The following is a 14525-nucleotide window of genomic DNA, read 5'->3' as shown; positions in this document are numbered from 1 at the left end:
ATTTCATTACTCTACGATGAACTAAGTGAATAGCAAAGGGTCCTTTGAAAATTGCTTGGTGGCGCTATGGAGAAACTAAGTCCTGCTCACTAAAGTTTGTTATGGATTCCTGTTGGGGGGTGGATAAGGATGCATCCAAATGAGTTTTAAGCAGCTTGGCCCAAAACTGTGGAATTCAGAGCCAAACGTATGACAGCAGCGTTTGAGGTGAATATGCCACGCCGCCACGCCCCCCTGCTCCATCGAATCCAGTTGGGCCTGAAATCCACAACACATCAACATGTGTTCTGTCTGTGGACACAGTTTCATGTTGATTAGCTTAAAGGGGTAACATAGCGACCGCTTACAACAAAACATAACACTTCCTGTTGTAAGGGGGCGTGGCCTAAGCAATGTCATCATTTGACCATTGGATATTGTAGAAGACCCGATGATGATCAATCACAGAAAGTTTGGTGCCTCTGTGTGTTTCTGTGTAGGAGATATAACAGTTTTATGTTTTGTGGCGAGTAGGTGAACTTTGACCCCTGCTAACTACCCTTCAACATGCTCAAAAACTCACCGTTTTGATAACTTTTAATTGGCCATGCCTTATGATCAGACTGACCGAGTTTCAAGCCGCTCGCTCGAAATCCCTAGGAGGAGTTCGATCAAGTACCAATGCTGTAAACGTCAAAATTGAGGTCAAAATCAGACCTTCAATCTAAAATGGCCGACTTCCTGTGATATTTTCACTATGACATTAATTGTAAATTCTGAGCGTCTTGGTGAGCTCTACCACTGTACCAAATTTCATGTCTCTACGATGAAGTAAGTGAATAGCAAAGGGTCTTTTGAAAATTGCTAGGTGGCGCCGTTGAGGCATTTTTGTTTTGATTTTTGTGACGACCTTAAAATACAAAATTTTTAAACAGTCTTCTTGCATCCGCCAAGTTTGGTGAGTTTTTGAGTATGATAAAGCCCCCAAAAAGGCCCCTCTTTGGGGTGGCAGATTAATAATAATAATAATTAAAGCCGCAAGCGGCGATGAGCGGCCCTCGCAGCCAAGCACCGCTGGGGTACACGCACTGCCTGCCGCCAGCCACCGCAGAAACTGTCACGCAATTTCCCTGACCGTCCACCGGGCGATTCACACGAACCCGTTTGGCAGCGCTCCCCCACAACTCACAAAAAATCAGGTGCAGATCGGTCGATGCAGCGAGGAGATACAGCCGTTGAATAATGATAATGCATTTGGCCACCGGGCCGGACTAAATCGTTTGGCGAGCCGTACGTTTGACACCCCTGGTTCAAACATTAGTTTACTGGTTGAAATGCAGTTCAAAGTCTTCAGCTGAAAGGTTGTACACAAAAAAGGTGTTGCACACAAAAATATATGTTTCACACAAAAAAAATTTGTTTTGCAAACTGTCCGCCAACCTTGCGCTCAAAATATCATTTATAAGTTTTCCTCCAGTACAAAATGGTCTCTGCTCGACTACAAAACAATCCCACCCACGCTGCAGTAAATTTATGCCAAAAGTCACGTGATGCATTAAGAGTTGTTGTTGGTCAGACTTCCCGACAGGAGAGGTTAAACCATGTTGATGGAGATGAGCAGACAGGACGCTCTCGGGTAGGAGACTGAGTGACAGGCTGGTTGGAAACAGGTGCGTGCGTTGCTTCGTCAGAGAAATCTATCTGAAGGAAGAAGGAAAAGGTTGGCGGTAGGCATAAGCAAGTTTGTGACTGGATCAGGATGGCGGCTCAGGTTGTAGAGGATGAGGAAGAACTACATAGTGATATGGATACGGATAGTTGAACGCCAGTTGCTAGTTACCGGGGAAGTGGAAAATTCAAAAGTAGTGAAGCAGGCAGAGGTTCTGGGAATTCAGGAGACAAAAGAAATCTTGAGGACGACAGTACAGATGATGGAAGCAAGGGTGTGCATAAAAAGATTCAATTCAATTCAATTTTATTTACGTCAGACCAGGTGTACCTACTATGAAGAAAAAAGAGAGAGAGCAAAAAGTTAAAAGCTGAAATGTCAACAGTCATTTCAATGTAATGGAATGAAAAACTGGAGAACAGTAGACTGGAGAACAGTAGAAATCAGTAGAGTGATAAAAATATACCCTGATGTCCTCCAGTAGCCTAAGCCTATAGCAGCACAACTATAGATGTAGCTCAGGGTAACATGAGCCACTCTAACTATCAGCTTTGTCAAAAAGGAAAGTTTTAAGATTAGTCTTAAAAGTAGACAAGGTGTCTGCCTCACGGACCAAAACTGGGAGTTGGTTCCACAGGAGAGGAGCCTGATAGCTAAAGGATCTGCCTCCCATTCTACTTTTAGAGACTCTAGGAACCACCAGCAGACCTGCAGTCTGAGAGCGAAGTGCTCTGTTAGGAACATACGGGGTAATCAGAGCTCTGATATATGATGGAGCTTGATTATTAAGGGCTTTATACGTTAGAAGAATTTTAAATTCTATTCTTGATTTAACAGGAAGCCAATTAAGGGAAGCTAAAATTGGAGAAATATGATCCCGCTTGTTGATTTTCATCAGAACTCTTGCTGCAGCATTTTGGATCAGCTGAAGACTCTGAAAAGATCATGAAAGAGGAGGTGAAGATAACATTAAAATTCAAAAAGGAAGATGAAAATATTGCTCTGAGCCCAAAAATAGTTTCTAAGGAAACAAAAAAGAAAATAGGGGAAGTTGAAATGGCTAAAACGCTGAGAGATGGAAGCTTGCTAAATGTTTGTAAATTGGAAGAACAAAAAAGGAAAGCAATGAGTGTTGAGAGTATTGGAAAGAAAAGAGTGGAAAGTAAAAGAGTGTTGGGAGAAAAGAAAGGATCCCGAGGAGTTATTTATGGAATTCCAGTTAATGAAGATCTAGAGAAATTAAAACATAAAATCATGTTAAAGTCAAGGATATAAAGAGATTGCAGAAAACAGTTAATAATGAGCGAGTTGACAGCTTATCTGTGCTTCTGGAATTTTCTACTCCAGAAGTTCCAGATAGAGTCAAAGTGGGTTTCTTGTGTTATTCAGTTAGGCCTTATGTTCCACCTCCACTTCGGTGTTTCAAGTGTCAGAGGTATGGTCACATTTGCTACAGTGTGCAGGGGCAAACAGAGCTGTTTAAAATGTGGAGGGGACCACAAAATACAAGAATATGGTGAACATGTTCAGGATAAATGCTGTAATTGTGGTGGGGAACATTGGGGAACATATGGAGGGTGTGAAAGATTATGTAACTGGTAATTTAGTAGAGCAGATTGGGAGAAATATAAGGAAATAAGTGAAGATAAAATTAAGGAAATTGACATGAATCTTGGTATTGATTCATTAAACAAAATCTTTTGTAGTTCAATCATAGAAGCTGTTCAACAGTCAGTTCCAAAGAAAGGAGGGATACATAAAAAGAAGATAATTCCATGGTGGACAATAGAATGTGACCAGGCTATTAAATCCCGAAATAAAGCTTTTAAAATTCTATAAGGAAATCAGAATTTTCAAAATTTAATTCAATACAAGAAGATGCAAGCTATAGTAAAAAGAGTTATAAGAAATACAAAAAGAGAATATTGGAGAAATTATTGCAATTCATTAGGAAGAGAAACAGATATAGGGAAAGTATGGAAAATGATTAAACGAATGAATGGTATTAAAAGGGATTATAGTTATCCAGTTTTAGTTAGTGATAGAACAACGGTAGTTATTAATGAAGAAAAAGCAACAATGTTGTCACAAACATTTGTACAAATACATAGTTCCAATAATATTAGTGAAGAGTAGAAAACGGATAGAGCTATAACTTTATTGGAAAAAGGACATATGATAAACAGAGAAGAAGGAAATAGTATTATTAAAATCGATTTTTCTATAGCGGAGTTAAGACGAGCCATGAGGAAAGTTAAGATGTCAACCCCAGGGAGTGATCAAATATGGTATATAATGATAAATAAGCTAAGTGAATACTCAAAATTAATATTATTAGATATTTATAATAGAAAATGGGAAATGACCTAGAAGTTGGAAAGAGGCTATTGTGGTTCCAATTCCAAAAACGGGTAAAGATAGCTCAAAACCAGAAAATTATAGACCTATTGCTTTAACATCATGTTTAAGTAAAATTATGGAGAAAATGGTAATTGAAAGATTAATTTATTTTGTTGAATCAAAAGGGTACTTATCAAATTATCAAAGCGGTTTCAGAAGAGGAAGGAATACTATGGATCCAATTGTGTGTTTACAACATGAGGTACTAACAGCAAAAGTTAATAAAGAAAGTGTTTTGGCAGTGTTCTTAGATATAGAAAAGGCTTATGATATGATGTGGAAAGAGGGATTATTGATCAAATTGAGGAAAATGTGAATTTGTGGAAGAATTTATCATTGGGTAGAGAACTTTTTAACAATTCAATTCAATTCAATTTTATTTATATAACGCCAATTCATAAACATGTCATCTCGAGGCACTTTACAAAGTCAAAATCAATCATATTATACAGATTGGTCAAAAATTTCCTATATAAGGAAACCAGTTGATTGCATCAAAGTCCCAACAAGCAGCATTCACTCCTGGAGAAGCGCAGTGCTACAGGGGGAGTCGTCTGCATTGTCCATGGCTTTGCAAAAATCCCTCATACTGAGCAAGCATGAAGCGTCAGTGGAAAGAAAAACCACCCATTAGCTGGAAGGAAAAACCTCCAGCAGAACCGGGCTCAGTATGAACGGTTATCTGCCTCGACCAACTGGGGGTTACAGAAGACAGAGCAGAGACACAACAAGACAGACAAAAAAGCACAGAAGCACACATTGATCCAGTGATCTGTTATACATTAGATGGTAATAGTGGTGATCTGTCTTCCCTGGATGATGTCACAGTTAACAGAACGTCAGACTAGGTGTACCTACTATGAAGAAAAAAGAGAGAGAACAAAAAGTTACAAGCTGAAATGACAACAGTCATTTCAATGTAATGCAATGCAAAACTGGAGAACAGTAGACTGGAGAACAGTAGAAATCAGTAGAGTGAGAGAAATAGGCCCCGATGTCCTCCAGCAGCCTAAGCCTATAGCAGCATAACTACAGATGTAGCTCAGGGTAACATGAGCCACTCTAACTATAAGCTTAAATTCTATTCTTGATATAACAGGAAGCCAATGAAGGGAAGCTAAAATTGGAGAAATATGATCCCTCTTGTTGATTTTCATCAGAACTCTTGCTGCAGCATTTTGGATCAGCTGAAGACTTCGAACTGCATTTTGTGGACTTCCTGATAGTAAAGAATTACAATAGTCCAGCCTTGAAGTAACAAATGCATGGACTAGTTTTTCAGTGTCACCCCTGGACAGAATGTTTCTAATTTTGGCGATATTCCTGAGGTGAAAAAAAGGAAACTCTGGAAACCTGTTTAATATGGGATTTAAATGACATGTCTTGGTCGAAGACAACACCAAGATTTTTAACTTTATTTCCAGAGGCCAGAATGGATAATACAGGTAAGAGTTGGTAAGAGTCTTTCAGGGAGAAATTAAAAAGAACCACACAAGGCAGTATTATCAGTCCTTTATTATTTTCAGTTATGATAAATGATGCACTTAAAGAAATAGAAAATGAATTGGGTTGTTCATTGTTTGCTGATGACGGAGCTATTTGGAAACGTAGAAGGAATGTTAAATTTATTGTAGGGAAAGTCCAAAAAGCAATTCATAAGATTGAACAATGGTCTTACAAATGGAGTTTTAAATTTTCGGTAGATGAAACAAAAGTATTGCTTTTTACTCAGAAAAGAAATCAAGAAGTACAACTGAAGTTATATAATCAAGATTGTACTGTTCTCTCTATGTGTTTTGCTCTTGCATGAACACAGATAAACAGCCAGCCAAACTCCTTATTCAAGAGGCAGGAAGTGAGCGGCTTGCTCCTTTATTATCTTCTCACACATTTAGTCAGCATTTCTGACTGCTTTGAATCCAGTGTAAAACTAGAAAAGAAAGATACAAAAAAAATGGCTTAATAAACAGCCATGTAAATATCAGTATTAACGTATCAAAGTATCAGCTGCTTAATATTAACTCAACAGGTATTTTCACAGCCGGCTAGAAAAGCGGCAAATTAGCAAGTAAACACACACACTCTGCTGTCACACAGACCACGACATTTTACCGTTGCTTTTATACACAAAATAACCATAAAAAATATTAACATATCTTATCGAATCTGTAAACAATGAGCAACACTTACAACCATTGCTTTCGGAGAGATTAACTGCATTGTTGCTGCCCTGATACGATGCACACACGCTCTCTTCCTCTTGTTTGCGTCTTTACTTCCTACTTCCGGTTCGGAAGATTTTCAACATAAAAGCACCGCAAATTCATTTAAAACAGAGAACGGTATATTAACATTTCAAAGTAGTTTTTAAATGTCTTTTAAACATATTAAACATATTCAGGGCAGAACAAAGATCTAGAGAGAGTAAAGCAATTTAAATTCTTAGGAGTATGGTTTGGTAAAAAAAAAAACTATCCTGGAAAGTGCACATAGATAAGGTTATTGAAAAATGTAAAAGGATACTTAATATATTGAGATGTTTAGTTGGCTATGAATGTTACATTCCTGCAGTGAAAAAGAAAGGGTTCATAATAAGGTTGGACAATTATTCAGAAAGCTACAGAATTAGGATTAAATCATTTAAATATTAGTCCAACAGTACCATTATCAATAACACCACCATGGATTTTATCTGAAACAATAGCAGATTTAACAATATTGGAAAAGAAAAATAAAGATAAAATGTATATGTGTAATTCTATAATAGTGGAGGAATATATAGAACAGTTTTATAATAATGTAAAAATGTATACGGATGCATCAAAAAAGCAATTACGACAAACTGGAGTAGGTGTAATAATTCCAGAGTTTAAACTGCATATAGGGAAGAAATTAAATGAAGGAATATCTGTTTATACGGCAGAAATGATTGCATTATTAGTTGCTGTAGAATGGATTGAGGAAGTGAGACCATTAAGAGCTGTTATATGTTCAGATTCAAGTTCATCATTGATCAGTTTAAAAAGAAATAATTCAGAAAGCCGTCCAGATATCTTATTAGTAATTCAACAAATATTATATCATATTCAGATGATGGGGTTATCAGCTGTGTTTCTTTGGGTTCCTGCACATATAGGAGTGAAAGGTAATTAAATGGCTGATAAGAAAGCTAAAGAGTCGATAAATAAAAGTAAGAGTGATTAAGAATAGACATGGGTAAATCAGAGGTTCAAAGTATTATGCTGCCATCTTGTGGTCAAAAATAATACCCGTTTTTATGACAAAATGACATCTTTGATGAAAATTAATTGACTTTCTTTAGGGTTTACACAATTGGTCCAAGATACTTTTTTGTAGGGACTGAGAAGTTACATCTGCTTACCGAGTTTCATATTTCTCAGACAAAGCATGGCTTGGGGCTTACTGATTTAATGCGTTTTTAATGGTTTTCCACAAACCTGATTTTTGCAATGCGACAGCTCAGGCAAATATGCATATTTCATAAAACCTTTGATAACTTTTAACCCTCAAGGTCTCATCTCCACGCTGAAAAAATTTGAAAGTGATAACTTAAAATGCCTAGGACTAGTTCGTTAAAGTTCGAGGCAAAAACCGTCAATATTTTACCCTTTGACCCAAAATGGCAGGCTTCCTGTGGGTTTTAGAGCATACCCACAATAGACTTTTTTTCATAACTTTAAAAAAGCTACCTAGGTAAAAAATTTCAGCTTTCTACGTGTTACGGTTTGGCCCAACTCACTCTAGTTGGCGCTGTTGAGCGGGTTTGCCACGCCCGCTTTCAATTACACTAAAATCATGCGATTTCTCACGGGGGACAATTTTGGGCAAAGTTTGGTGAGTTTTCATGCATGTTTAGGCCTCCAAAAAGCCGTTTCAAAAGTCCCAAGAATAAATAATAATAATAATAATAATAATAATAATAATAAAATCTGCAGTTACAATAGGCCTTCGCAGCGCTTAGCTGCTCGGGCCTAATAATTAAACAACACAGATACAATAGGCCTTCGCAGCGCTTCGCTGCTCGGGCCTAATAAGAAACAACACAGATACAATAGGCCTTCGCAGCGCTTAGCTGCTCGGGCCTAATAATAATAAGAAACAACACAGAAACAATAGGCCTTCGCAGCGCTTCGCTGCTCGGGCCTAATAAATTCAGTAACCTTCTATAGGCATATTATAAACTGAATCACAAGGTGACCACAGTGAGATATTGATACTTGAGGAGTGTAGAAAGTAAAACCTGTAGCAATTTTTTTTTCATCGTGGCGCATCAATGCTCCTACTGAGACTGGAGGTTCCTTTCTGTTAAAACGGAGCTGTACCTCTCCACTGTCGCCACATTGTTGCTCAGTAAGAAGGAGAACTACAAAATTAAATCAGTGCAGATGACTAGACTTTCTTGAATAAAACAACATTTTACCAACTAAACGTATAACTTTGAAGTTGAATTTTTCAGTACAACTGAATTGTATTGGGTTGATTTCACATTACTGCAGACGAATTGGACCAATTTCTTTGGTGAAATACCCTCTGATAACATTTGATAGGAATTGTGAAGATAAATGGTTATACAACTGCCTCAATTATACATATATTTCATTCAATTTGATCGTGTATTGTTCATAATACTGCTACAACTACGTATTTTCCTTTATTTTTGTTCTCATCAAGGGGAGGCTCAGTTTACTTATACAATTAGACCAACTAGGATGCCTGATCAAGACAAAATCTAACTAAATGTGCTCCTGCTGGTAGAGAATATTTATTGGAGTCATAAAACCCCATTTCCTTACAACATATGGAAATAGTAACAGACAAATGACCTGCGACTGTGTTTAAGAAATGCCTCTGAAAGTGAAATACTTCTTCAGTAAACCATTTGTACAACACTTTGAATCTTGTGTAGAGAGGAAGCACAACACACAAAGGATTTAAAAACACTCATAATTATTTGTTTAGGAAAGTTACAGATTAAGAACATATATTGCATTTTTCTGTTCGATGAATGGACATTAGGGCTTTATTTGTATTTTTATGTATAAGCATTGATTTACATTTAGCCTATATTAAATGGCATTTCTAGTGTGGTGGTTTGAGCCAATTTATCTGTGTCATTTAAAATTGATCAAAGTCAGGTTGTATTAATCACAGAAAAATCAGTTGCTGCTAATAAGTGTTGAGTTTTTGTGCCCCACTTAACTTATCATGCCAGAGACGCCACTGGTGTTGTGGTTATAGCAACATATGTGAGTGTCCTTGGGAAGAGGATAAGTAGTGCATTTGTAGTTCTATGAGCATTTATTTTGTGGATCAAAATAAATGGCCGTATTTAAAATAAACGGTTAACGGTTTCTTGTGGTAATCTAGTCTGTATTTTGCCAGATTATGGTGATCTTGGGGTCGTGATGATGGGGCCCTTGAATATTGTTTCCCAGTGTGCAGAGAAGTGTTAATCTGCCCCCTCCCCCAATTAATGTCACACGTTTCATTGTCTTGTACAGAGTTGAAATATACTAAATAAAAAGTATATAAAAAAAACATACACTGTTAAATGTGAACTTTTCTGTGTGCAAGGTAGATTTACAGAGCAACTTTTCAACCAATACGGGAACTAATTATCTCCTATCCAAGGACCTCCCCTCATGCCTTATTCCCCTCTGTGGTCCACCCACCAGTGTGAATGCTCCTCCAAGGTTTTCACGGGCTCCTGGACGTTACGGACGTCCCAGAACTTGACCTTGCAGTCGTCTCCGCAACTGGCCAGGTAGTACTGGCGGTTGGGATTGAAGTCCAGGTCACGCACCAGCTGGCCGTGGGCGTTCTCTATACAGTAGATCTGACTGGATAGAAGAAGATAAAAGAGAGAAGTGATTAGAAAGGAAGGAGGAGATGGAAAGCCCAGAGTAGAAGACAAAGAAGTGAACCACAAAGAGGAATTGGGATAGAGAGAGAGAGAGAGAGAGAGAGAGAGAGAACAACAAACAAGTGAGAGGATTCCTGAAGTAAATCAAAGCTTTTTAGTGTGTCTGTCAGCGAAGGCCAGATGCAAAAATGAAACCAATGCTGGCAGAGTTAAATTACAGAGGCAAGCCTCATAAGTGAACAGCCTTGAATTCCAGACACAGTGAAGCAAACAGGGTGACACGATAAAGGAAAAGATTTTTTTGTCTGATGGGTTTCTTTTTATCTCTCAGAGCACCTCCTTTTATCCCCTATAAGTTCCTCAGATCGTCTTTCTCCAATTATACATTAATTTAGCTCCCTTTCCACCATCCATAGTGTCTCTGTACACAACTTGTTTCCAGAAATGCAGCCAGTGCATATGAACTAATCATCCTAAAAAAAATAATAATAAATTTTTTTGTGCATCACCTCCCCTCTGTGATTCAACCTCTTTAAGCTTATTGCACAAAAACTTGACTCTCATCAAGCTCATTCACAGCCACAGCAGGCACCTATTTTCAGCAAACAAACCTACTGCAGGTTTTATCCTTGCATCACCATAACAGACTGCACCAATCAAGTCAAAAATATACAATACAAAAAACAAAAAAAACTTAATGCTTTAAAACAGAGGGAAGCTTCTGGATCAATAAACAAGTAGTAGTTTTTCACACATTTAAAGGTGGCAGGTCAGATGGGAATGTTAGGCTGCTCAGAGTGGATTTTTCCCAACTAAATATTTCTTAGCAAATCTTTTACTTTCTTTAAGTGTTAATATCTTAAATATTTACAGCCTATTACATTTTCTGATTGCTGTCATGAACATATTGAACTGAATGCAACTTGTTAGTGTGGATGTAGAAATGTATAAGTTGATTTCAATTTGAACTGGGCTTCCTCAAAATATTCAGAGCTGAGGTTTCTTAGCATCCTTTTGAATCCAAATGAAGAAATATTATTGCACATACAGCCCTCGTAAAAATAAATTATATCCACTCAATTCTAAAAAATATTCAAATCTAATCTAAAGAGTAAAAATGACAACATATTAGACACTGTTATTGGTTGCTAAAGATAAAGCCTAAGGGGATCTTTTCTGTTACTACAGGATTTTTATAGACAGAGGATGAGCAGGGGCCTCTTGCAGATTGCAGATTAAATACACAGATTAGTGATCAGCATCATTGTGGCCACCTCTATTAAAGCAGAGGTTTACGCCATTTTCTGCTCTTGAGAAAAATTTGTAAAAAAAAAATGCCAGGGTGCAAAGGCATCAGCAATAACCTTAGAAAAGCAATAGCTGCTGTGCACCAACCTAAGAAGGACTTAAAACTCATATCCAAACAATTTGAAGCCCACCATTCATCAGTGAGGAAGAATAATTCATAAGAGGGAAGCATTTGTGCTGCATATCTTCCCAATAGTAGAAATACAAACAAATTAACCTGAAGGTCAGACTGCAAATCACAAAGAAATTGCAAAAAACCCATATTTGTCTCAGGCTGGACAAATATGGGGTATTTGGAATAGCTGAAGGAGTCTGTTCTCTCTGAAAAGACTACATAAGCATGTTTGAAAAGTTGAATATAAATTAACCACAAGACCTCTGGAGCAAACAGACCAAAGCGGTCATGTCAATGCAAACATCTCATGCCAGCTGTGAAGCACGGAGGCAGTGTTGTGAGGATCTGGGTCTGTTTAGGAGCCAAAAGAGCAGAGCAATTAATTTACAGTAATATAAGAGGGTGCTGTTCCCTTTGAACTGCTGCTAATTGTGATTCTACCAGCCAGTCTAAGAGATCTTTCGGCTGCCCCCTTTTCAGGGAACGCCACATCAAGTCATTCCAACTTGCACACAGACTTGGCAAAGTTTTGCGGCGTATAAACTTCCTGATGCAACTGGGATTCAAACCCCTAACAAAGACCTGGACTTAGCCCACAACACCACAGGGGGACTATTCTACAAGCCACTGAACCTTGGAAAATCGATTTATAATAAATCACACACATTTGATAAATCAAAACACAACATTCCTTGAATTTATCTGCAATAAATAGGAAAGCGACCTAGATGTTATAATGTTATTTTGTATTTACCAAATGATCCAGACTTTCTACGGTAGAGGGTTATACCTTTATATGACCTTTTCTGATGAAGATGCATGACATGTAAGGCAGCCACAATTTGTTGACATAATCGGCAAATTTGTGCATAAATATTTGTGGACATCAATTTCTTTAGTAAGCACATAATTTTTATGATTTCGTCTTTTCATTTTGTTCCATTTCTTAATAAAAGTTTTCCTACAAAAAGCTGTGTGTGCAGAAAATCTGCTACCTTCCAGCTTTTGAAAATGCTCTAAAGTTTTAAAGTCAGGTGACAATAAATGGAGGATTGGAAGCTCTGTAATTTTCTTTCATAAACCAGAGCAGCGCCATCCATTAGAAGACAATAGACTATCCCTGGGCCTGCTGATGAGCCAGGAAGAAAATGCCACGAGTTTTTTTAAGCTTCTGAATGCACTGTGGTGTTCGACATGATGCCTCTCTGCTGTACAATTGACTGACATGCAGCCTGCCGCTGCTAATGTGAAGAAGCCCAAGTTAGTTTTCACTTTTTCCACTTTTACACATTTAATTGTGTAATAATAATTAATTTCTAAGTTAATCAGATTCAAATAATACAAATTGTTAACTAATGCATAGTCAGCAGATAGAATTAATATTTTGATGTTACATGCAATTACATTTAAAATAAAAGATGTACAAGAGAAAGATAGTTTGTTTCTGTAGACCTGACCTGAAACCAATTTTAGTGTATTTCCAGTTGAATCACATGATATTTGGTATTTGGATAACATGTTTTGTTTGTAAAATGTATAAAGTATTAATAGATTATATATACTTTTGACGCCCTATAACTTTGTTAACTTTTTTTGTGGGATCCAAAAAACACTTTGTAAAATGGAAAATAATTGATAATCTAAAATTATCCATTAATTTAAAAAAATCTTAATAAATGTATAAAAAACAATCATGAGTGAGAGCCCCAATGACGTGTGCTCAGACACTGAGAAATATGCAGCTCAGCCACACATTGTGTTTAGAACCAGGAATATTAAAAGACAAAAAAAAAAACATAAGGAGGCAAGTACAGGGTACATTTTAGATGACAGTTTTTTTTAATGCTCATCAGTATGAATCTGATGTACAGTCATTTGAGCAGACTAAGTCACAGACATGATCTGTCTTTAAGCAATGAACAATATGTGCTGTCAGATGAATCTTCCTCGTTATCTGACATTTTCTATCAAACAGGCCCACAGAGAAGCAACGGTCCAGGAGCAGAGCTAGCTTGTACACACTCATTTTTAAATACACACACAGTCCCTGAAAACCCCTGAGTCTTCCTGACCTAAATGAAGCCCAGCGGTCTGCCTCAGGTCATTCTCTTATACCTCCCTTATTTTAATGAGATTTTTAATTAGCATGTTAATTGCCTAACGCAATCAGCAGGGTGACTAGCTTGCTGGCTAGCTACTGCTGGCACCCAACTGGGCCATAACACTGAGGCTTTCCAGTCTGCTGAGCAAAACCATGCAGAGCTTTGCTTTTCAAGGCTAGCCTGCAGAGGAAATGGTGTTAAAGAAAACAAGCAGCGATTTTTCTACACACTCATGCTGCCTTTATGGTGAAGGCAGAGTTCCAGATCTAATTAACTAGCAGTTTGTTCTTTTCTCTGACCAACAGTTTTTTTTTTTTTTTGGTTTTCTTTTTGCTGTTCTTGCTTTCTTCTGTTGTTGATGAAAAAAAAAAAGCTTCAGGAGACAACAAAGACCATGAACCAATGTAAAACTAAAGTCACACACAAACTTGAAAGAAGTTATATCATGTACAGAGCCCTGAAGAAGTATTTGCTCCCAACAGCATCCTTTGGCTTTTATTTAATTTAGATACTACCCAAACACTACCATGTTTCAGATAATCCAACATACTTTAATACCAGTTAAAGATAACCTGAGTAAATAAAAAAGTGTTTTTAAACTATCATTTCTTTTACTAAACCATGTGCCACCCATGTGCAATGTGAAAAAGGAATTGCTCTCTAAACCCAAGATGGTTGTGCCTCATTTACCAGCGGCCACCAAACATTTGCAGTAACTGGCAATTAGTCTTAGTTCCCTGTGGATGGATTTTGGAAATAAATGAAAACTCAGAAATGCCAGTTGATGAGATTGTAGCGCTTGTGATAAACAACAAAAAAGGATTTCTGCAGCCAGACACAGGCCACTTAGCATGTAAAATGTTTGACATTGAGTATGTTTACAGCAGAATCTGAAGATATCCCCCCTATATATACACTTGGCTAGAACTATATCATCAGGGAACGCTACAGGCAAACACAAAAATAAAAATGGGAGGCATGATCTTAAGCCTCAAGGCACCTTTTTAGTGTGATCAACTTCACAAATTTAAGATTTCCCTGAATATTTTTTGTTCCCCCACAAACCTG

The 14525-nt window shown here is 37.5% G+C and overlaps 1 protein-coding gene across 3 annotated transcripts in view; it reads right to left on the bottom strand.

Moving 5' to 3' along the window:
* The window catches only part of eipr1 (EARP complex and GARP complex interacting protein 1), a 123187-nt gene that overhangs the window by 25613 nt on the left and 83049 nt on the right, over positions 1–14525 (bottom strand). For all 3 annotated transcript variants that reach the window (XM_021316160.2, XM_012862050.3, XM_036151146.1), the window contains exon 8: positions 9742–9909. In XM_021316160.2, coding sequence (XP_021171835.2) covers positions 9742–9909 — 168 coding nt within the window. The remainder of the gene's footprint in view (positions 1–9741; positions 9910–14525) is intronic.

The sequence above is a fragment of the Fundulus heteroclitus genome, chromosome 19 (assembly GCF_011125445.2).
Source record: "Fundulus heteroclitus isolate FHET01 chromosome 19, MU-UCD_Fhet_4.1, whole genome shotgun sequence".
In the NCBI taxonomy this organism is placed as follows: Eukaryota; Metazoa; Chordata; class Actinopteri; order Cyprinodontiformes; family Fundulidae; genus Fundulus; species Fundulus heteroclitus.
This window is presented reverse-complemented; position numbering and strand designations above follow the sequence as displayed.